At 46.9% G+C, this 25,635-nt stretch overlaps 1 protein-coding gene across 3 annotated transcripts in view; it reads right to left on the bottom strand.

Moving 5' to 3' along the window:
* The window catches only part of OGFOD2 (2-oxoglutarate and iron dependent oxygenase domain containing 2), a 472,935-nt gene that overhangs the window by 27,613 nt on the left and 419,687 nt on the right, over positions 1-25,635 (bottom strand). The window contains exon 1 of one of the 3 annotated variants that reach the window (XM_069619643.1): positions 5,533-5,761. The exons of the other annotated variants lie outside the window; for them this stretch is intronic. Within the exon in view, the coding sequence (XP_069475744.1) occupies positions 5,533-5,619 (87 nt within the window). The 5' untranslated portion in view covers positions 5,620-5,761. Of the gene's footprint in view, positions 1-5,532; positions 5,762-25,635 lie in introns of those variants that run through there. 3 annotated transcript variants of the gene reach the window in all.

Here is a 25,635-nt window from a genome sequence, read left to right as displayed (position 1 = left end):
CTCCTGCTGGTGCCTCTTTATTCTTTATCGCCAAACGAGACTCCTCAGAGTTAAGGCCCTGCATCGACTACAGGGGCCTAAATCAGGCCACCATCAGGGACAGCTACCCCATGCTGTTAATCTCTGATATTTTGGAAGCCGTACAAGGAGCCTCTGTATTCTCTAAGCTTATCCTCCGGAACGCCTACCTTTTGCATCGCATACGCAAAGGAGACAATTGGAAGACTGCCTTCAGAGCACGATATGGGCATTTTGAAGGGTCATGCCCTTCGGCCTGGTGAACGCACCTGCCATATTCCAAAGCTTTATGGACCGTACTTTCTCTGATCTCCTGTTCCACTCAGTTAACATCTACCTGGATGATATCCTGGTTTTTTCATCTTCCAAGCAAGAAAACACAATACATCTCTGCAAGGTCCTTCAGCACTTACAAGCCAACCATCTCTTGGTCAAACCTGGCAAATGTCTGTTTCAGGTTTCGTCAGTACCATACTTGGGCTTTACCCTGCACAGGGAAGGGGTCAAGATGGACCCGAAAAAGGTGTCCGCCATTCTCAGCTGGCCCTCTTCTTCTTCCATCAAGGACATTCAGCGGTTCCTGGGCCTATCTAATTTCTATCGCAAGTATATCGCCAACTTCTCCCACACGGTTCTCCCAATTACTAGCCTTCTGAAGAAAACCACCAAACCTTTTCAATGGTCTGAAGAGGTGGAGCTGGCCTTCAGGATACTTGAGGAGAAGTTCAGTTCGGATCGCATACTCCCGCAGCCAGACCAATCGAAAGGCTTCATAGTAGAGGCCAATGCTTCCCCCAATGCTATTGGAGGAGTATTGTTACAAGATCACGGAGGAACCAAACATCCTGTGGCATATCTTTCAAGAACACTTACAGCAAACCAAAGCAATTACTCGGTCATCAAGCGAGAGCTGTTGGCCATGAAAATTGCCTGCGAGGAATGGAGGCATCTCCTTCAAGGAGGAGCACAGCCCTTTACCATCAGGACGGACTATAAGAACCTCAAGGTTCTACGCAATATGGAATTCGTCAATTCTCGACAAGCCCGTTGGGCACACTTTTTCGCGCAATATGATTTTGAGATCATGTACATCCTGGGAAGCCAAAACATAGTAGCAGACACTCTCTCCTGCAGATGTTCCTCAGAGTATTCTTCCGAAGGCCTCTCTGAGAGACTGTTTCCCAGGAAAATGAAGATTGACGCTTTGGTCTCTTCCTTTCTTCAGCTGGTCAAGGCCGCCACTGCTCTCAAACACCCATCGAGGGATTTCAAGACCAAGGATAACATTGAAGAGAAGGATGGTCTTCTGTTCGTGGTCAAGAAGCTATTCATCCCCCAAGAAGACATTTGTCTCAAGGTTTTAACGTGGTGGCATGATCATAGGACTGCCAGACACAGGGATAGGAAGGGTACCGAAGACCTCATCAAACGCTCTTATTTCTGGCCCGGAATGACAAAAGATATTGAGGAGTATATTAAGGGGTGTTCCAAGTGTGCCAGAAGCAAACATTGGACTCAGAAACCCATTGGATTGTTCGAGCAAACACCTGTTCCGGCTTTCCCCTGGAGTCAGATATCCACAGACTTTATCGTGGATCTTCCCCCTTCCCAGGGATGCTCATGCATTATGGTAACAATCAATTTGTTTACCAAACTAGCCCACTTCTCACCTTTCCTGGCATTCCGTCTGCCTCAAGTATGGCAGAAGTATTCATCCGAGACGTTTTTTTGTCTTCACAGTCTACCCAACAAAATCATCTCAGACCGAGGCAGCCAGTATACTTCCAAATTCTGGACAGCTTTATGTAACAAACTCGGAATTGAAAGGGCTCTATCCTCGGGATTTCATCCACAAACCAACAGCCAGACAGAGAGACTTAATGGAACCTTGGAGCAATACTTCAGATGTTACACCAACAACCAACAAGACAATTGGGTCTCGCTACTCCCCACTGCAGAGTTTGCGTACAATAACACAGTCCACTCTGCACTGGGTCTCAGCCCATTCTTTTGTACACACAGTCTGCATCCCAGAGGAATCCTTCCTGTGGTATCTCCCTGTACCAATATTCCTTCCATCGAAGACAAAAACAAGGAGATCTCAGAAGCCCACAAGATCGGTAAAGCCAGCCTTGCAGAAGCTCAACAGGTGTACAAGAGGTTAGCCGACCACAAACGTTCAGGACATGCCTCATTGGTGGTCGGTTCCAAAGTCTTGCTATCCACTAAATACTTGTCACGCTGGGTTCATCCTTCCAAATTGTCTCCTCGCTTCTTGGGACCCTATGAAATCCTTGCACAGATCAATCCAGTTGCTTTTAGCTTGAGAATCCCCAAGAGTCTAGGACGCATCCATCCTGTCTTCCATTCGTCTCTTTTGCGACTAGAGGAGGGAAGAGCCACTACCACGCCCATTCACAGAATAGTGCCACGGACCAACCCAAGTACAGAAGAATATGAGGTGTCACGCATAGGAGATTTTCATTTCCGAAGAGGAAGACTAGAATACCTAGTGTTATGGAAAAGGTTATCCCAACTCCTGGGAGCCCATTTCCTTTGTTCGAGCTCCCTTACTGGTTAGCAAGTCTCACTGAGCCCACCCAGGCAAGCCCGGCCTCCCCAGGGGTCGAGGAGGGCATACTGTCATGCGCCCGCTCTCTTGGCGCATATGGGATGTATGGAGGAAGCATCGCCATTAGAATGTGCCATCACGTTCCGTTTCCTTCTCCGCTTCGGCGGCCTAGTCTTTCTTAACATGGCTGTCACCGGGAGCATTTAGTCCTCCCACTCCCGGCAGCTGCCACGTTGCAACTGTGTTCGTTTCCCTTTTGTTGCTGAACGCTTTGGTTTTTCCCCTGTTGGCTTACAAGCCGTATATCCATCTGCCCAGCCTCTCGGGCTGCCTTGTATTCTGTGTTTCTCTCGGACTCTCTTCTCACAGGCGCCCTCGCGCATCCGCTCTCTCTCTCTCTCTCTCTGCTGTACCGGCTCTCCCATTCTTTCTGGCTCGCCTTCACTGGCGCTTACCTGTTACCAGCCCTGTTCACTGTGTGGCTCTGCGCAGTGTTGTTTGCTTAGTCTTCCGCTCGACTCGTTTCTCTTTGGAGCTTCCCCTGTTTCCCTTTGCCCTCCGAGGCAGTAGCAACTCACCCTTTCCTGCTGCAGTCTCCCTCTGATGTTACCCGACTGGCAATGTCCTACATCCATCACCTGGAGCTGTCTTCTTCACTTACCTGCAGGATTTGAACTCACTTGCTGGACGGCATTCTTCCTTGGGCTCCTCTGGAACCTAACCAGCTGTCTGCTGTCCATACCATCTCCCAGGTTTTTTGTGCCTCTTATGGGTTTTTACCCCTCGTGGCTGCTGTGGGACCAGGGCCGGGGCCACTGGTCTTCTGGTTCTCCTGAAGACCACTGTGGTGTTGTCCCGCGGTAGACCCTATCTGCACAAAAAGAAAAACGATACCAATGGCAAAGGAAAAAAGAAACAGCCAGTGGAACTCTCCAGCAGTTGAGGTGAGGAATTGGAATTAAGTTCTGTATCTGACAGTGAACTTGACAATACGTTAATGGTTATGTGCGGTACGGATGCCTGAATTCTGTTTGTAACCATCTGACCTCTTCTTGTATGTGTTAAGAATCTTCGAGGGGTTCTGGGACAATTCCCTAAAAATGGCCACTATCCCCACAATAAAGACAAAGATTTTGCTTCTGCCTTTTCTCCTTCTCTTCCTGTGTTAATGGAGGCCTATACTCTCTTTCTCTTCCTGAACCCTTCACTTCTCTCTGAACTGCGTCCACCTTAGGTCGCTCACTTCGTACCCAAAGCCTCCCCTCTGGAGCAGATCTCCTGCGCTCTTAACGTCTCTCACTTAATCTCGCATCTAATTTCAATACAAGAGTGATGAACTCCTCACTAGAGGCTGGCCTCTCTACAATTGTCATCGAAGCGTCTTTTAACTCATTTTGCAAACCCCTATAGAAGAGGGAAGATCTTTTCTCCTCCAGCCAAGCACCTTCCAATACTAAAGCTCGAAAGTGGGTGATGTAAACTGATAAATCCTTGTTTCCTTGTTTCAGTTCTAACAGCTCACTGTCAACACTCTGAGTCAACGTACGTCTATCGAACATATTACTGAAATAACTTCCAACTCGACCTTAAATAACTTCTAACTCTCTTGCCCCTCCTCCAACCAATGGAACAGACCAAGCAGCCGCCTCGCCTGACAAATAAGAAATCAGAAAAGCCACCTTTGCCCTTTCATTGGGAAACGACACTGGTCTACACATGTAATGCAATTCGCATTGCATTAGGAAAGACTTAACCTTTTGTTGATCTCCAGAGAACCGCTCTGGTGGAGCCAATGGAGTAGTTACCACTGAAATAGCTGGCACACCGCCTTCTCGCTTCTCCACCCCTTTAACTCTTCCCGCTGTAACACCCTCCAATTCTGGATATAACACAGGTGGCTCTCTTTCTGGGTTACAACCTGATACACTTGGTTTCTCAGTCTCTACACCTTTCTTGCTCACCAAAAGACTTAACTCTTTAAGCCTATCACTAAGCTCTGTAGTCCACTTCCTTGACTTCAACATTTCTTCCCTCATCTCAAATAACATCTTAGCTAGAAAGCCTAATGACACATCTGCCTTGGGCTCCATCTCTACTCGGGCAAGCATTTAACGTGGGCCTTTCATTCTATCAGGTCCCATCGCCGAAATCTTGCAGAAGCAGACGAATAGCCCACCAGATCCCCCAAACTGGTTCACCTAGCAATTAGTTGAACAACTACTGAGTTGACCACACCGGTGGAAAAGGGGAAGTGGCTAAAATAATAAATGGTCAGGATTCCTCTGGTTACTTCCATTCCTGGACGCCTCTGAATTTAGGGAAACCTGCAAATACACATCACTGGTTAGTATTAATTTATACCCCTGCACCTTAAAATATATGCTCTCCCTCTTACCACTAATTACCCGACTGCTTCTGCTTAATGCTTAGAGGCAACTTAATGAAGTGTTGATAGTTCTCACACTGCTGCTGCAACTTCTCTGTGGCTGCTTGTAGATCCTCCTCACATTAGTTTGCCCAAAGGGAACGTAATCATCTATCTTCTCCTGCTACAGCTACTCCTCTATGGCTTGGTAGATTCTCTTCAAATTCAGTTGCTTATAGGAACAAAATGATCATGTATTCTCTTATGCTTCTTTTTAGAATGTCTTCACACTCCTGGATTGGAGCTTTCTGCTCTAAACTACTGTAGTTAACTTATTTTTGAAGTCTGTTTGCTCCACTCAGGCAACTATATTCATTTAACTTGACTGCCCTCTGTCTGGGAACTATTTTCTAGTCTCTTGTCTAGAATGCTTGGCACAGCTCTGCCATGCTTCTCAAACTGCTTTACCTTTAAGCCAGCTCATTTTAATTTTCAATTGCTTGCAGCGCCTTTTCAATGCCTCTCAGAACCTAAACTTGCGCGTGCATGTAGACTTCAATTTTCTAATATGACTCACCCGATGCAGAGATGAGCCTCGGATGCGTGTTCTTCTCCCACAGCTGATACGCTGCATCTGTGAAACTGCGTGAACCTTCTCCTTCATAGAAATAGAAACTGAGCTCAACCTTGCCCGCTACTGCAGCCGTTCCCTTCGTTCCGCGCACCCAGCAGTTCATGAAACGCTTGATGCGGCTTCCCCTCTCTTCCTAGATCACGTCGCGACACGCCGCAAGGTCCCTTACTCTAACGCGGTCCATAAGACACAACACACTTGAAGCCAAGAATGTTGCAAGTTCGGTTATCATACGCGCAAGTCTTTTTTTTAATACACGTTCACCTACAGACTTCAGAGCACGCATGCAACATATCCAATTCAAAATTTAAAGTATTTTACTTAAATTATATAACACTATGCTGATAACATCTTCAGGCTAACGTTGGGCTTAACTTTTTACATTACTGTAGATGCAGTTTCAATATTGTAGTATTTCTAAAAGACTTTTTATAAATCACAGTTCTGATTTTTTTCTGAAATCACTTATCTGTATCTGATTCTCAGGCACTTTCTGATGCATATCTTCAAGATGTGTTGATCCGTCTCTGGTTTCTCAATGTTTACTCTGGAGCTAAGAAGCGCTGTGACCACACCTGAACTGATCTTGAATGAAAGGCAGTTTAGAACCTCTCCAGAGGTTCCAAACTGCATCACAAAAGTCGTTAGCCAATTACTGTTGAGCAGGAAGTTCAGCCTTTTGGAATGGGATAACAGTAGCTAGCTGATATGAGGATTAGGTTAAGGAAAAGAAAATTGTAATTATAACCCATAAAATCCTCCTTAGCAGCTACAACTACAAATGACTTCTTGAATACCAAAACAAATGCCTTCTGTTACCCAGGGACCTGACAGACAGAGTGAGAGTCGCTAGTAGAAGGGGATATTGGCAGAGCATGAGAGAGGGAGTGAAAGGGAGAGAGGAAGAGGAAGAGGAAGTGAAAGAGAGAATAGATAGGTGTAGAGGGGAGGTTAAAGATGGGAGAGAATAGAAGGAGGCAGGCAGTGCAGCAAGAGAGAGAGTAGAAGTGTAAGAAGACCAAAGGTACAGAGTAGGAGGGAGGTAGAAGGGAGTAGCAGACAGAGGAGGAGTGGAGAGAAAGAGGAGAGAGGAAGAATGGAATGAGAGGGAGTGATAAGAGAGAGGAGGAAGAACTGGGAAGATCGGAGGTGGAGAAGGGGAAGAGAGTAGGAAGAGAGCTGAGGGGAGGGATAAGAAGGATTAGAGCAGGGGCAGGAGGGAGAGAGGGAGAGAGAGAGAGAGAGAGAACTAAAGTGTTAAGGGGCAGACACCCTCCAAAAAAACATTGATCAAATCATTTGGCATCAGAAGATTAGGGACCCTTAGAAAGTCCTGGAGGGAGTAAGATAACTAAGGCTACGGCCTTTAGGCCCTCAACAATAGTGACATTAGGGGTTACCAAAGTCAGGACAGTAGGGGTTACCAATCACTGGTCGCATTGCATCGCTGGAAATAGAGAAGCCTAGGCTAGGGTGGACGGAGTACATGGGAGGTTGAGAGACTAGTTATGGATCTTCCTTACTCAAACCATCTTGCATAAATCAAAAATAAAACCCTTAACTGTTATCCTGAGTTGGTGAAATTATTCAAGCCACACCAGACACCCATAAAAGCACATTCACACATTGTGCTCCATGTTGTGCACACCGCCTTGTATTGTTTTACATACTGTCCCACATCTAATGATCCCTAAGAAAGCATGAAGCAAAGGTTCTAAATTGTACTCTGCTGGGCTCACATACAGGCATCCCTAAAAGTATATTACTATATATTGAGTCCTGTTGCATTTCACATCTAAGTATCTCTGTGATGGAGCTTTGAATTGCCTCATGTTGTGTTCCATATCTAGGTGCCCCTGTGAAAGTACTTTTATCCGGGTATCCCTAAGATAAAGCATGGAATTGTTTCATCTTATATACTGTTGTATAACACCCCCACCAGCCAGCCTGCCCCCATAGCGAAAAACACACTGTCAGATAACATAAAGGAAGAAAATGAAAAAATGACAGTAACACATGAAATATTATATGATTGGGCAAAGGGGGGCGGGAAGGAGAAAGGGGGGCCCACTTTGTCCATCGCCCATGAAGCCGGGAAGTACATTAGGAACAGAACTAACAGACGAAAAAGGGAGGCGGGGAGGAGGAAGTATGATGAGTATTATGGGTTAGGGCTAGATAAAATGGAAGACCCGCGACACCCCCACCAGACAAATAAATGGTATGCGGATATGAGTGCAACAGCTAAACAAACAACAAATGAGAGCTGTTATGTCTGCTCCCTCATTCCCCATGCTTCAGGCACGCCCAAAGTATTGTTACCCAAAGAGTTGCCTATTGTAGATGCCCAATGTCTCCTTCATCTCACGTTGTGCAGAATTATGAACACCTTCCAGGCACATGAAGTTACTTTTAGAATGCTGCAGAACGAGAAAACCTGCTATCCAAAGACAGTAGGAGTGGTATGTCTGGAAGAACCATTTTTTATAATACAAGGGACACTTTTTTCAGACAACAAGTGGAAGGACGAAGAAGTAATGTGTAAGGCTGAAGCGCTGAGGGGTGTGGCACCAGAGAAATTGCAATGGATAGAAGAAACGTGCACACCAGTATGGAAGGAACACATTTCAAAACTAACTTGGGTAACAGCCATTGAAAAACCCTTCAAGCTGCAGAAGGAAATAGACTATGAACTGTGTTTTAAAAGAGAGGGGAAATCCTCCATGGGGACAAACAAGAACTGTAACAAGACCCTCACCATCCCAGATTTAAGAAAAGGGACAGCGGCCCTGATGGGCACGTATTGGGTATGTGGCAACCAGGCATACCTGCACCTCCCACAATCATGGAGTGGCAGCTGCTCGATGGCCACTCTGCACTCAGCACTAATGGTAATCCCGGAAAGCCACATTGATGGGAGCAAAAGGACGCGAGAAAACACCCAAAAGAGTGCGGCCCATTTTTCGTTTGCTCGTGCCTGGATACTTGGGATGAGTGAGGCGAAGAATGTTACCATTAGAGAGCCCCGTATACTAGAATGGTACAAGGAGGTATGGGTAGACTTGAAAGGAGAGAGCGGATGTATATACCTGACTTGTACCCCAGATGAATATGCTAGGAGAGGTGAGAGCTTGAGGGGGGTGTACAGAGCATGGATGCCCATAAAAGGCACACCTGCATGGGATGACGCAATAATTGACGAGGAAGAGTGCAGGAGATTGGAGGATTTAAAGAATTTGTTACTTAAGTAACGAAATGGGGGAAATGTAGGGGAGGATTGGTCCAAAAGACGGCCCTCGCCTACATCCCCTCCCCCGGTGAGAGCCATGGCTCATCAGGCATTCCCTCCTTACCACCAGGGCCCAGGTGGTGGATGGCTCACCTGCTGAAGACATTGCCCAAACATATTGAATTTAGCTAGGCCTCAGAAACCATTTTGTCTAATAAAGATGGTGTGAGTTCGGCGCACTGCAGCGCGGCCCCCACCTTTGGAGAGTTTCAATTATCCCTGTGGCCGCAGCTCACTGGCAGATCCGCTGTGAGCCCGTTCCCACGAACAAGACGGACATGAGCTAGTGTAAGATACCAACACTGTAACATTTCACCTTCCGCAGTGTATCGCTGCTCTCAGCATGACCCGGCCAGCAGAGCCTGGGTGGAAAGAGAACTGTAAAATGGCCCTCAGATAAAAGCAAAAGTTCCCAAATACTAATGACAAAACTACCTGCGATGGACGCATTTTCTCCACAAACCTCTTTGACTAAAAAACCTGTAAAATATATAGATATGGCAGAATGCATGTTCATATGGCATTAGCAATGAAGCACCCACACCACTGCAGTTATGTACAAATAGTGAAAGCGTCCCGGGGGATTATTTGTTATGCGTATCATTGAAAAGTTTACACCCCACGGTCCCGTGCCATAACCGAACTAATGCTGCTAGAGTGCAGAGAAAGACAAATGCAACCATATTGAGGGCTCATGTAAAGGGCGCGCGAGAATGCACCCTTCATGTGTGTATGTCCAAGCCCCTTATGTGCCACTACCGTCACGTTCCTGTCGTTCCTATACGCTCCACCAACCTCACTACTACCTCACTTACTGCAAATGTATATGCATATAACAAAATGTTGTAGTTGTTAAAACATAGTGTACAAATAATGTGCTCGGACTAGCTATATTTGAGAGGCATTAGCAAGTTAAAATGTGAGTCTTGGAATGACTCAATTTAGTATTGTATATTATTTGAATGTTTATGATGCTTTCACCTAAAATCGGCAACACACGAGGAAGATGCCTTTGTGAGTATATGCAAGGCCGTTCCCCCTCCCTCCCTGCGAGGCCTGCCAGACGAGAGAGCAGAGGCCCGCGCCGCGCTGCTCCACCTCCCCCAACCAGGCTGGAGCCGCTTCAAAGATTTGTAGTTCCCTCTGCAGCACCCAAGGCCACGGTCCGCCACCTGTATTATTTACAGCCCAGCAGTAAACCTCCGCCTGAAAACACAAATCCAGAGGCGCCCTCTCTTAAGCCCCACGACCCACCGGATCACCTTAGGTTAATGGCCCCTGTAAGATTAGGACACCCAATAGTATGGCAACATTACAGCAACACATTCATAATGACTTCTAACAAGACAGGAGGACATTTACCGCCTGTCCCATGCCCTGAGACCCAGCCCCACGACCTATGGTACCCGGTCAACAGGACACTGGTAACCATGTACTGATGAATCGCCATCAAACCCCTCTCAAGGTGCATTCCTCCTGTGTTGCATTAACCTGTAGAATAACCTATTGGAAGATTTACTAAAGAATATAATATTGCAAATGACTGAATGACTGCGGTGTGCATGGCCTAGGGCAAAGAAGTCAGGAAAAGACATTCATCTCTGACACTGGCCACAGTGGCACAACAACACCGCCCGGATGAACCCAGCTGACCCGCCAGGCCCAGCCCAACCCACAAGGCTGACCAGTGACGTCCTCCAGCCAAGACCAACCACATCACAGCAACACCTATAGCTAGTCGTCGCCACCCAATCCCATTGAACTTTTGCCCCCTATAGTATGTAGGTTTTGATGACGTTTTTTGTAAATATATATGCCTGTCTTTGCTATTGTCAGACAGAGTGCTCTCGGAGTTTGCAGAGTACTTTGCATGCCCTATTCTGATTGATAAACTCCCATTTACGCTCACCCGCACTTTGTCTTGGCCTTATTCCCATTCTGGGAGAGTACATCATTGTCTCTCATTGCGGGGAGGATCGTGCTGGTTGGGGACGCTTGCCTTCAGTGGTGACCACGAAAGCGTGATTATTATTTTCTCCCAACATATCCCTACCATCCCCTTTGGCACGAAAATCTCCGGTCGAAAAGGGATACGCACGGTGCGCCGGCTCCGGGAGGCTGCCCGCCAACGGCGACCGGTACGCTCAGAAGTGCGCACTCAACAGAGAGAGGGTACGGGATCCCGGTTGAAAAACCCCCTTTGAGTACCGCTCGCCGGAGCCGGGGCTGACTGTTGAGCGTACGGCAGCACTGCCTGGACGGACCCAGTTTCGGAGACTCTCAGTTCAAGACGGGCACGTGAGTATTGAGTGCGAGCGATCATAAAGGGAGTAGAGGAGGAGATTTAGGACAGGGAACGAGGCGGGGTAAAAAGGGGCACGTTGGGTCTAATAAGGACCATCTTAAACTTTCTTTGCTTTTTCTTTGCATATGGCCATTAGGATTAAGAGGTGAATAATAGATAAAAGTGACGGGAACCTAGCTCCGAGAGGGGGTGGAAGGCGGTGCCGCATAGTGCTATCTTGACTAGTACTGGGAATATATGAAGAAGTAGAAAATGAGATAAAGGTGTCTGGCAAAGGGAGACACGGAGAATATATTAGTGACTGCTATTCTTTCTATTCTTTTCTTTAGGTCTACGGGAAAAATAAAAGTGGGTTAGTACAAAACCAAAGAGACAAACTAAAGAGAAAGAGAGCTTTACTCTAAAATTGAGGGGCAAACCCAGATATATATACATATAACTGAATAAGACGGACAGGGACAGCTGGCTAGGGAGGAAAGGGAGGACAAACTGAACTGTGAATAGAGTGCTACATAGGGGTGTCTGAACATCGTATGTGTCAGGACATCATTTGGTGTAATGGTTGTGTAAAAGTGGTCAGAAATGTATAACCATTGAGTGGTCATGGTAAGTGAGACCAGACGAAGTACCGTAAAGACAAGAGTAATGTGGTGAAGCGAGTGTGTACCTTTTTTGATTTGTGGGGTAACATTGTTGAGATTACTGACGGTTTGCTCTTGTACGTACCCCCAAAGAGGATAGAATAGAGGCGGTGCGCAGCCATTCTTATGGTGTGCAGGCGGAGGGAGGAACACGAAGGTCCCCACGATTCAGTAAGACATAAAATACGCGGACTCACATGGTGATACGTTTATATTGAGATATCGAGATACATAAAGATACATAAGTACCAGGTGGGCACATAGTATGGGGGCAGAAACACCCTTATCACATATTTGCAAAAACCTACCTGGGTACGCAGAGCGGATTAAGAAATATCATGACCAATGGATCACAGAGTTGAAGGGGGAGGGGTTGCCTCAGATATGGCCCGAAGGCGGTTCATTTGACAAAAGTGTCCTAGATATGGTAGCCACATGCATTTGTTTGAAATACAAGGGGAAGCAGTTGCATAATAGGAGAGAAATATTAGACCTCTGGAGACTGTTTGAAGAGATACCGCCGCCTAAGGCAAGGGAATTAGATCCTGATCTACCGTCTACCACTGGTAATCCACTAATGATACAAAAAGATGATAAGGTATTGCCAGAGGAAGAGCACCGATAGAAGTAACAAGGTTGTACCCAATACTAAACAAGCCAGTGCCCGCAGAGGGATACAGTGACCCTACTTATGTGCCCCCACTGACAACTATCACAACCCAAGGGCCAACAGCACCCCCTCCATACGAGAGTCATAGGGAGCGAGCTCAGGTGAGCACACCAAGGGTGGACATAGAAAAACTAGCAGACGATCTAGAATCAAGGCTCTCTATAGCCAAAGATGAGCTCTCGAGGATAAAAAGCATATGTGAGCGGACTGCACTTAATGCAGCCAGATCAGAGCATGCGTCTAGAGCGCAGAGCGAGAGTAGAACATTTGAAGAAGGGTGGAAAAAAGGCGAGATACTGTTCAGAAAACAGGAAGAACCAACCCGAATAATTGAACTAGAGGCAAGAGAGGGATGTACTGACAATGAAGAGAGGCCTATAGGAGACAGGGAGGAGCTACTATGTGATATAAGGGATGATTTGGAAGAAAGCGACAGGTTGAGTATGGCAATGGGAGGGGGAAGCGAAGGGTTGGATGGTGCATGCTCAACGAGGACACTGGATGATGAGTGGACGGGGCGATTAAGGAACCGGGTGGGGAAAATGGCATCATTAGGAAAATCAGGAATGAAGGTGGGTACAGATACGACAACGAAGGGAAAGTTGCAGCTCCCGCTAATACATAGGGGAGGAGGGAGGCCGAATTACATACCCTGGGCTCAGATGGATAAGGCCAACTTACTAAAGTTATTGCCCCCGTTATCAGGAGGGGCGAGCAAGTGGATATATGCCTTTGAAAAACACACAGCCGGGGTACCCCTAGCAATAGGGGATGTGAAGAGCTTGCTCGTATCAGCAGTGGGGGATCAGGCCGACAGAGTATGGGTCAAGGTTGGTTTCCCGGGAGTAACATTAGACTGTGATCGCCATGATGGGGCCTCCTTTAACACAGTGCGTGCAAGGGTGTGGGATGCTTTGCGGGAAACGTTTCCAGATACCCCAGACTTACAGTCAGTAATGCAGTGTACAATGAATGACGGGGAAGATGCGATGGATTACATTTTCCGGGTCCAAGGGATGTGGAGAGCAGAAACGGGCACGCCCTGGTATCAATCGACATCGTTATTTTACTTCATTATAAAGAGGGGGCTCCCAAAAGAGGTGCAAAAGGCGCTCGACAAGATAGCAGGTATTGAAGCGAAAGGATGGCCTGAGATTCAGAGCATAATAGTGCACCACTGTAAGCGAATAAAAGAAAGGGAGAAGGAGGTGCGCAGAATAGATTGGCAGACGAAGCGAAACTAGTGCAAACAAAGTTGGTGAAGGTCGCAGCAGCAGTAGCCGCGCTCCCACACAGCAGGGAGGGAGATGAGGAAGAGGAGGGGCTGGTAGCAATACAAGGAAGGATGGCAACTAATTGGGCAGGAGCAGGACAGCAGCAGTGGAACGAGCAGGAGCAGGGCGGATGTCCGCAGTGGCAAGAGTGGGACCCTCGAGGGGGAGGAGGTGGGTACAGGGGCCGAAGAGGAGGTGGACAAGGGTACGGGGGAATGGGAGGAAATGGATGGCAGGGTCCCAGTGGTGCACACGGGAGTTGTTGGAACTGCGGGAGGTGGGAACATTACTCTAGGGAGTGCAGAAGCAGACAAAACCGCAGATTTCCAGAGGTAGAACACTATGGCCATCCCCATCCGGGGAGCCCATATGGTCTCCCAATGGGACAACAACAAAGGAACCCAGGGCAGGGGTACAATGAGCAACAACAGGGACACTAATACAGAACACAGAATCACCCACAAAACAATGACACTATGCACTACACGCCAGGCAACCCTTTCGCGACAACAGCAAACGGAGCACCAGCCCCCTATAGTGGCGTGTCAGTGGTTTCAGGGAGTGTGTTCAACCAAGGGGGGGCTATGAGACACCCCGCATAGGACAGCCCACAGAGAACACTTGCGTGTCCAGTTCTATCTACCACCTACGATGCAGCAGAGGAACCATTGGTAGGGGCGCAGATAGGAGACAAGCAGTTCATATTCATGGTGGATTCGGGAGCAGAGAAATCATGTATTAGGGAGGGCCGGTTCCCGTTATCTAACCGGAAGTTAGAGACGCAGGGGTTCTCTGGGGCTGTAATTGAAGTTCCTTATACAGAAGCATTGGATGTAACGGTAGGGGGGTAAAACTGTAAAAACACCCTTACTGTATTATGAACATTCGCCAATAAATTTACTAGGGAGGGATCTTCTTAGCAAACTCAATATGACGATATCATTCACTGAGAGAGGTATAGTGTGTTCAACACCAGGAATATGCCCATTACGTGTAATGCTGGTACTACAGGCTCACAAAACCGCACCAGAAACACGTGGTTTGCCAGTGGACGAGAGAATGTTTATTGAAGGACTAAAGACGCTGGCCCTCATAGTTCCTGAGCTAAAAAGAATGGATTGGAGAATACCAGCGGAGTTCCTCTTCCGCCCAATAGTGCACCCTGACATAGCACCAGGATCAGTGGTATCATTAGACTTGCACGCTGTACAGGTATCTGCGAAAAAGATCTCTGTGATTGGAATCTCTGGATATAGAAGGATGTGAGTGGCGTACAGTACTGTGTACCAATGCCAATATTGCCCTGAGAGACTTAACTGATGAGGATCTCTTTTCAGATTTGGAAGGGGATGGTGAAATCGTAATGGAAATAGCAATGCCCTGTGACATTTTGATTCAGGCTAGAGAGATTCCTGTCCAGCTGATGGCAGTGGTGGGAGCACCACCGTCATTCTTCGATGATGACATGAGGCTAGTACCAAATAATTTGTGGACATCAGGCCCCCATGACGTAGGGTTGTTGCATGGAGTACAACCAGTGATAATAAAACTCAAACAAGGAGCGATTCTACCCCGGGTGAAACAATATCCATTGTCCCATGAAGCTGAAGAAGGGATAAAAGAGACAATAAATGCACTACTAGCACAAGGGATAATAGTGCCTTCAAACTCCCCATGCAACACATGCATTTACCCGATTAAAAAAGCAAAGGGAGGGTCTTGGAGGATGATCAAGGATTTACGCCCCCTAAATGATGTAATACAGAAAGAGTTCCCTTTGGTCCCGAGCCCTGCATCAATATTATGCAGCATCCCAAAAACGGCATCACATTTCACGGTGGTCGATTTGAAAAATGCATTTTTCTCCATCCCCTTGGCTGAAGAGAGCAGATACCTGACAGCATTTACACTAAGGGGGAAGAGATATGAACATTGTAGATTACCACAGGGATACTGTGAGAGCCCGAGCATATTAAACCGCATACTACATGAAGACTTAGGAAACTTATCAGTTGAGAGCACAATTATTCAGTATGTAGACGATTTACTCGTCTGTGCACAGGATGAAGAAACATGCCGAAAAGATTCGATAACACTCCTGACAAGGGGTACAAAGTAGACAAGGAAAAGCTACAATATTGTCTGACAGAAGTTCTATACTTGGGACAGCTAATATCAAAAGATGGAAAAAGAATAATCCCTGACAGGGTAGAAGCAATAAGATCAGTAAGAGAACCCACAACAGTGAAGGAGATGCAGAGATTCTTGGGAATGTGCAACTATTGCCGAGCATGGATATTAGATTATGCAGCATACACCAGACCCTTACTGCAAGCGCTCAAGGAGGCCCAACAGGAGAACAAGAAAATAGAATGGTCAGAAGAAATGAGCGCCTCATTCAAATCATTAAAAGAGTTGATTTCAAGCGCTCCAGTGCTCGCAAATCCTGATTATGGACGCAAATTTTACCTGTTCGCACACTGCAAGGGGACACTCATGACAGCTGTACTGACACAAAAGACGTCCCTAGGACACAAACCATTGGCTTACTATATTGGCACTTTGGATGATGTGATGCAAGGACATTTTGCGTGCGAGCAATCGCTCGCTGCAGCCGCGTTCGCAATTGAGAAAAGTGCCACAATAGTAATGGGATGCCCTGTGACATTGTTTGTGGAGCATTCATTATTTGCAATACTCGAAAGGTCAAAGAGTACACTGACCACACAGCGGGCAACCGCCTATGAAATAATATTGTCCAGCGCCAATATCCATGTGGTGCGATGCAGGACAGTGAATGCGGCAACATTCATTACAGAAGCATGCACACTAGAGGACATGCAGGAACATGATTGTGCAACTTACACAGGAGAAAGAGGGGAGGACACAGTGGTGTGCGAGAATGCCCTGAGCGAGGGGGAAGTGTACTTTGTAGACGGATCAGCATCAATTGACGTGGACACAGGATAAAAACATGTGGGTATGGCAGTGGTGAGATTAGAAGACGGCGAGTATGAGACACTAGTGCAGTACCGCCTTCCATCACATTTCTCAGCACAAGCAGCAGAACTCATTGCCCTATTAGAAGCATTGCACGCAGCTAAAGGGTGCGCGGTGACAATTTACACAGAGTCAGCTTATATGACGACAACAGTACATGGAGGTCTGGCCAGATGGGGGCGGAGGGGGTTTCGACGAGCAGATGGGACTCCAATGCAACATGCAGAATTACTGAAGGAGTTAATTGAAGCCCTACGAGATCCCACAATGGTAGCAATAGTGAAGTGCCAAGCACATACGTCCAACACAGATGTTGTGTCTTTGGGAAACGCGGCAGCGGACGCGGCTGCCAAAGAAGCCTCATATTTTGAGAAATGTGAAGCAGGTGAGTACGTGCTGCAGCACAAGTCAAACGAGGAGCTTCCAGAAGGGTACAATACAATGCCTATATCACAAATACTAGAGTTACAGGAAGGAGCAAGTGCAGATGAAAAGGTGATGTGGGTGAAACGAGGGTGCAGCCAATCAGCAACAGACTTACTGTGGCGACAAAATAACTCAGGAAAAGTGGTAATGCCAGTAAAATTATTAGAAATAGCGTTTCAACAACTACACTTCCCAACACACAACACGAAACAACACATTGCAGCAGAGATACAGGAAGAGTGGTTCGTGCCCTGTCTTCAGGAGCACTTATCTAGATTGACATTGGAGTGCACAACATGCCAGATATACAGTTCAGGAATGACATTACGTACACTAAGGGGAACAATTCCAAAAACGATTGGGCCATTCAGAGAGCTACATATTGACTACGCGGACATGGGAGAAAGGTGTAATGGGGCACGTTACATGATTGTGGTTGTGTGCCCATTTTCAAGATGGGTGGAAGCAGGCCCATGTGCACGACCTGATGCTAAAAGCGCTGCGAAATTCCTAGTGAGAGAAGTATTTCCGCGCTGGGGAATTTGTGACGTGATTCACTCAGACAACGGCACTCACTTTGTAAACGAACTCTCCAAGGAAGTAACAACGCTATTGGGATTAAAGCATAAGTTTTGCTCGATTTATCATCCTCAAAGTAATGGCGTGGTAGAAAAAATGAACGGCCTGTTAAAAGGAAGATTATCGAAACTATGCTTTTCATTAAAAAAGAACTGGATTTACTGTTTGCCCCTCGCACTATTTGAGCTGAGGAATCAGCCAAGCAAGGACCACCATTTGTCCCCGCACGGAATCGTGACTGGGAGACGAATCCACACAGCACACTCTCCACTGTGCGAACACTCAGATGCACACAGAAGCGCTGCGATATTGGGAGATGAGTTCACAGACTACTTGAAAAAATTAACAAGGGCAGCGCGCGCAATATCAAAGCAGCTTTCACCACCATTCACGAGAGAAGAGGGGAACACAACAGGGTCAGTTACGGAGCCTGAAGCACAGGTACAACTGATGCCGGGTGAATTCATTTATGTCAGGAGCTTTGTGCGCCGGTGGAATGCACCACGGTTCCATGGCCCATACAAAGTGGTATTTTGCACGCCTACGGCTGTAAAAGTGAAGGGCCTAAAATATTGGATACATCTGACGGATGTACGAAGAGCATATAGTAATGTGCAGGAAGAGGTGGATGAGGGGGCACAGACAACAGCAAACAATGCAAATGAAAATAATGAGTGAATATGAACTTGTGTGTGGCGGAAATGCACCTGATTGAGAAAGTTGTTGACAAGTATAATTACATTTAATGGTATTTAAAAAAAAAATGTGTGAAGTTATATGTAAATAATCATGTGATGAAAATATGTAGTGTCTACTCCTTTGTCTGTGCATCCCCAACCCTACTGCCCTGCCCACTTCCATTCCCTTTCAATATATACTGGCACGGGTAGTGCCAACAAAATGTTTACATTCATGCACTTAATGCACTTTTATATCTCAAACAGGAGCTACCATGGCATCTAACGGGCAGCCTGCAACGGATAGATTTATTAGATATAGAGAATTGTTAGCTGAGAGATGCAGATATTCGTATGAGTGTGGATTGTCTGTGTGCATTACATTGTTTTTTACAATCATGTTTGGCCTGGTTACATATTGGTTCATAGCGTTCATCTCTATCGAGATGAAAGAGGGTGGAGGGATTAACAGCACTAATGTGACTAATGCAACAGCAAGTGTAAATAGTAAAGAAGGTGATTTTTTGGTATGGGACGGAACTAAACTTGTATGGGGATATTATACCACACCATCCAATGCTGTCATCTCGAAAAATGAAGGGCTACAGGGAGAAATGCAAAACAACACAGTGTCTCTGCCAAAAATATCTAATTACAATGCCTGCAGTTTAAATGATCGAAAGCCCTCCGCCATATCCTGGTTGTATAACACCCCCACAAGCCAGCCTGCCCCCATAGCCAAAAACACACTGTCAGATAACATAAAGGAAGAAAATGAAAAAATGACAGCAACACATGAAATATTATATGATGATTGGGCAAAGGGCGGCGGGAAGGAGAAAGGGGGGCCCACTTTGTCCATCGCCCATGAAGCCGGGAAGTACATGTAACGCTCACCTGATTCCCACGGAGGCGCTGGTCCCGGCTGAACTGTTATAGTCTCTTCAATTGAGAAGCGTAGAGCTCGGATGACTCTCTAGACTGGGCTTCTTCTTATTGACCGTCTGGCTTGCAGGGTAAGGTTTCTGCAGGCGGAAGAAAAAAGGGTTAATGACCGTTTGGCTGGACTTCCTCCTCACTAATCGCCAACTCTCCGAAAGTCCAATGTCCTGGTGAGCTCTCACCTTAAGCGTGTAAATGCTGGGCTCTCCATCCTGCGACTTATGCAGGGGTGCGTGGGTTCCAGTTACGTCACTGGAGGTCCTCAAAGTCTTTTGTGGCCTTAGGAGTGGCACAGGTGCTGAGATGCCAAAAGGTGATGCCGCCGTTACTGCACGAGCGGATGCCAGTAGGTATAAAGAGTTTATAGTCTTGAAGAGATGGGCACCTTTAATGAAGTCTTTGCATTGTCTTTTTCAGGTGCCTGGATGCTGAGGGCGTGGTCACTGAGAGCGCGACAAGTGCGGTTGTACGTAGGTATGGGAATTTCAATGACACCTCAATAATGTCCCTTGTTTTCTGTTTTCAGGTCTTGAGATGTTGCGGGCGTTGTTCGTCCGTTGCCGTTGCACGTGCGAAGTACGTGAGTATAATGATCTGTGACCTTATTATAGAACCTCTAACAATGTTCTTTTCCTATTTGCAGGTGTCGGGACCTTGCAGGCGTTTTCCCAGTCGCGGATGCACGTGGGGAAACACGTAAGTGTTAGGCTTTCTTGCAGTCTTTAATGGCACTTAAAATGTCTTTTCTTGTTTTCAGGTGCCGGGCTGCTGCGGTTGAAGAGATCGTAATACGCGCACAAAAGCAGGTAAGAAAAGTAAATGCGGCCGCCTTCACCCGATTCCTACTTAACAATGTTCTTCGTTTTTACAGGTGCCGTTAGGCTGCTGAAGAGAAGGCCGTGAAGAATCCGTGAAAGCACAGATGGATCAGGTAAGCGAGCGCGGCTGCGAACGTGTTGCAACTTGCTAACCTTATGTTTCTTTTGCTTGCAGGTTCTGCCGGTGTCTGGATTCCTGGATGGTAAGTATAGTTCTCGTGTCTTTCTTCCACAGGTTGCTGAGCTGAAGCTGGAGATGTCACTGGAATGCTGGAGCTGACTCGGTGTGCGTCCTGCTGCAGATGCAGAATAACACGAAGCACGTTTTCCCAATCGGGTGTGGTTTAAATAGTGTTGGAGTGATTGGGTGTCTTCTTCCTCAGCCTCGCCCAGGTAAAAGAGTTCCTGTGTTTCAGAGCTAAGGAGTGGCACCAGCCCCACCCAGGTAAGAAAGTAGTCCCAGTTCAGGGAATAGTTCCTCCCAGCAGAAGGCTGGGGACTTCATCCTGCCAGCATTTGCAAAGGTGAGTATGCAGCATGGTCTGCTACAGGTAGGTCCACCCAAGCACCTTTGCACGAATTATGAGCCCGGCGCCCCTGGCGCCGGGACTGAGGTTCCTTATGAGCCTGGCGCCAGAGGCGCCAGGACATGGTCCAAAGGGCCCCAATAGGGGTTTGCTGGAGCCGGGGACGAGGGTCGTGAGCCTGCTTCCGGGGATGCTGGGCTTGACTTTGCTTCTCGGGGGCAGTGCTCATGACAGTACATTAGGAACAGAACTAACAGACGAAAAAGGGAGGCGGGGAGGAGGAAGTATGATGAGTATTATGGGTTAGGGCCAGATAAAATGGAAGACCCACGACACCCCTACCAGACAAATAAATGGTATGCGTATATGAGTGCAACAGCTAAACAAACAACAAATGAGAGCTGTTATGTCTGCTCCCTCATTCCCCATGCTTCAGGCACGCCCAAAGTATTGTTACCCAAAGAGTTGCCTATTGTAGATGCCCAATGTCTCCTTCATCTCACGTTGTGCAGAATTAAGAACACCTTCCAGGCACATGAAGTTACTTTTAGAATGCTGCAGAACGAGAAAACCTGCTATCCAAAGACAGTAGGAGTGGTATGTCTGGAAGAACCATTTTTTATAATACAAGGGACACTTTTTTCAGACAACAAGTGGAAGGACGAAGAAGTAATGTGTGAGGCTTAAGTGCTGAGGGGTGTGGCACCAGAGAAATTGCAATGGATAGAAGAAACGTGCACACCAGTATGGAAGGAACACATTTCAAAACTAACTTGGGTAACAGCCATTGAAAAACCCTTCAAGCTGCAGAAGGAAATAGACTATGAACTGTGTTTTAAAGAAGAGGGGAAATCCTCCATGGGGACAAACAAGAACTGTAACAAGACCCTCACCATCCCAGATTTAAGAAAAGGGACAGCGGCCCTGATGGACACGTATTGGGTATGTGGCAACCAGGCATACCTGCACCTCCCACAATCATGGAGTGGCAGCTGCTCGATGGCCACTCTGCACTCAGCACTAATGGTAATCCCGGAAAGCCACATTGATGGGAGCAAAAGGACGCGAGAAAACACCCAACAGAGTGCGGCCCAGCCAACTGCAGAGTCACAAATCTATGTCCTGTCTTCCGGGAACAAGGAAGAGGTGCTGTCCCGAAACAGACGCGCATCGAACTACATATCAAAGGCATCGTCAGAATTGCTGCCACAGATCCCAGACAGGTATCGATTATTCAGCTCTGCAGAAACATTCTTCGCCTCACTCATCCCAAGTATCCAGGCACGAGCAAACGCAAAATGGCTCCAAATAACACGTTGGGAGCTGATCCAGCTGGCAAATGACACTGAAGAAGGGTTCAACGTAATAAAAGTGGAACTAAGAGCATTACGGCTGATGACTATGCAAAACAGGTATGTCTTGGACCTGTTGACAGCGATGGATGGAGGTGTTTGCCGAAAAATTGGAAGTGCCTGCTGCACTTTCGTACCTTCCGAAGACGCAGACAACGGCTCCCTGTCCCATGTGATCGAAGCAGTACATAACCTAGGAGAAAGAATGAGAATGGAAGGTGGAGCGGAAGAAAGCACTTGGTTCGACAATATTTTCTCCTGGGTTCCATCATGGCTGGGAATGACTGTGAAATTTTTGATGCCGGCTGTGGTGTTCCTCCTCTTTATTTTTTGCCTGTGCCAGGTGGGTCTTCGATGTTGTGCTAACGCAGTACCGAATGGTGCAATGATGATGGTGACAATGGGCAACACCCGTGGTACAATACAAGCTATGCAAGAAGTGCAGGTACAAACAGGAACAGATGACACACCAAGATATCAGCTAGTGCCTAGGTATCACGACAAGGATATAGTAGATAAATTGTGGCATACTACCATTAGAGAGCCCCGTATACTAGAATGGTACAAGGAGGTATGGGTAGACTTGGAAGGAGAGAGCGGATGTATATACCTGACTTGTACCCCAGATAAATATGCTAGGAGAGGTGAGAGCTTGAGGGGGGTGTGCATCCCATAAAAGGCACACCTGCATGGGATGACGCAATAATTGACGAGGAAGAGTGCAGGAGATTGGAGGATTTAAAGAATTTGTTACTGAAGTAACGAAAGGGGGGAAATGTAGGGGAGGATTGGTCCAAAAGACCCCCCTCACCTACATCCCCTCCCCCGGTGAGAGCCATGGCTCATCAGGCGTCCCCTCCTTACCACCAGGGCCCAGGTGGCGGATGGCTCACCTGCTGAAGACATTGCCCAAACATATTGAATTTAGCTAGGCCTCAGAAACCATTTTGTCTAATAAAGATGGTGTGAGCTTGGCGCATTGCAGCGCGGCCCCCACCTTTGGAGAGTTTTAATTATCCCTGTGGCCGCAGCTCCCTGGCAGATCCGCTGTGAGCCCGTTCCCACGAACAAGACGGACATGAGCTAGTGTAAGATACCAACACTGTAACATTTCACCTTCCGCAGTGTATCGCTGCTCCCAGCATGACCCGGCCAGCAGAGCCTGGGTGGAAAGAGAACTGTAAAATGGCCCTCAGATAAAAGCAAATGTTCCCAAATACTAATGACTAAAAAACCGGTAAAATGTATAGATATGGCAGAATACATGTTCATATGGCATTAGCAATGAAGCACCCACACCACTGCAGTTATGTACAAATAGTGAAAGCGTCCCGGGGGATTATTTGTTATGCGTATCATTGAAAAGTTTACACCCCACGGTCCCGTGCCATAACCGAACTAATGCTGCTAGAGTGCAGAGAAAGACAAATGCAACCATATTGAGGGATCATGTAAAGGGCGCGCGAGAATGCACCCTTCATGTGTGTATGTCCAAGCCCCTTATGTGCCACTACCGTCACGTACGATGGCGAGTCGTTCCTATACGCTCCACCAACCTCACTACTACCTCACTTACTGCAAATGTATATGCATATAACAAAATGTTGTAGTTGTTAAAACATAGTGTACAAATAATGTGCTCGGATTAGCTATATTTGAGAGGCATTAGCAAGTTTAAATGTGAGTCTTGGAATGACTCAATTTAGTATTGTATATTATTTGAATGGTTATGATGCTTTCACCTAAAATCGGCAACACACGAGGAAGATGCCTTTGTGAGTATATGCAAGGCCGTTCCCCCTCCCTCCCTGCGAGGCCTGCCAGACGAGAGAGCAGAGGCCCGCGCCGCGCTGCTCCACCTCCCCCAACCAGGCTGGAGCCGCTTCAAAGATTTGTAGTTCCCTCTGCAGCACCCAAGGCCACGGCCCGCCACCTGTATTATTTACAGCCCAGCAGTAAACCTCCACCTGAAAACACAAATCCAGAGGCGCCCTCTCTTAAGCCCCACGACCCACCGGATCACCTTAGGTTAATACCCCCTGTAAGATTAGGACACCCAATATTATGGCAACATTACAGCAACACATTCATAATGACTTCTAACAAGACAGGAGGACATGTACCGCCTGTCCCATGCCCTGAGACCCAGCCCCACGACCTATGGTACCCGGTCAACAGGACACTGGTAACCATGTACTGATGAATCGCCATCAAACCCCTCTCAAGGTGCATTCCTCCTGTGTTGCATTAACCTGTAGAATAACCTATTGGAAGATTTACTAAAGAAGATAATATTGCAAATGACTGAATGACTCCGGTGTGCATGGCCTAGGGCAAAGAAGTCAGGAAAAGACATTCATCTCTGACACTGGCCACAGTGGCACAACAACAGCACCCGGATGAACCCAGCTGACCCGCCAGGCCCAGCCCAAACCACGAGGCTGACCAGTGACGTCCTCCAGCCAAGACCAACCACATCACAGCAACACCTATAGCTAGTCGTCGCCACCCAATCCCATTGAACTTGTGCCCCCTATAGTATGTAGGTTTTGATGACTTTTTTGTAAATATATACGCCTGTCTTTGCTATTGTCAGACAGAGCGCTCTCGGAGTTTGCAGAGTTCTTTGCATGCCCTATTCTGATTGATAAACTCCCATTTACGCTCACCCGCACTTTGTCTTGGCCTTATTCCCATTCTCAGAGAGTACATCATTGTCTCTCATTGCGAGGAGGATCGAGCTGGTTGGGGATGCTTGCCTTCACTATATATTGAGTCCTGTTGCATTTCACATCTAAGTATCTCTGTGATGGAGCTCTGAATTGCCTCATGTTGTGTTCCATATCTAGCTGCCCCTGTGAAAGTACTTTTATCCGGGTATGCCTAAGATAAAGCATGGAATTGTTTCGTCTTATATACTGTTGTGCTTTATAACTGAGTGTCTCTGTGAAGTTACATTCCACAAATTGTGCTCCTTGATGTACACACCTAGATATCCCTAACAAAAAGTCTTACATTGTTTTACACACTGTCTCACATGTAACTATCCTTAAGAAAGCATGCAGCATTGCTTCTAAATTCAAACCCCCTCCCAGGAAACAGAAGCACTGATTTAAACATTTTGTGCAGCAAAAAGAGATCACGTGGAACAAACCTTCACATATTGCGGCATTCAGCTTTAATTTAAATAGTAACATGTTACTAAACTGCTTGAAATCCATCGCTGATGTTCCTATTGTGCCTCCCAAATGAAAACAAGCTCTTGCAGAGTATTTACTTGGTTTAAATGATGTTTGGGGTTATTAGAGCACTGGCAGTTTGAGCGTCAAGTAGGAGAAGGTTTAAGTTACTTACCTGTAACTATTGTTCTCCAGCATGGGTCTGGCATGGATTCACATGCTCATGAATATTCCCTGTCGTCAGGCTGCAAATCCTCAGTAAAAGAAAAACAGTTTCACTTTAACTTTAAAACATTTTTTTTCCTCTAAACCAATCACTGTCCTCTGGGCCATACTGCCCCATCCAATGAGAGTCCCCTGTTTTAGC

Source organism: Ambystoma mexicanum, chromosome 10, assembly GCF_040938575.1.
Source record: "Ambystoma mexicanum isolate Mex_15411 chromosome 10, UKY_AmexF1_1, whole genome shotgun sequence".
NCBI lineage: Eukaryota > Metazoa > Chordata > Amphibia > Caudata > Ambystomatidae > Ambystoma > Ambystoma mexicanum.
The sequence above is the reverse complement of the archived record's forward strand: the minus strand, read 5'-3'. Positions and strand labels throughout refer to the sequence as shown.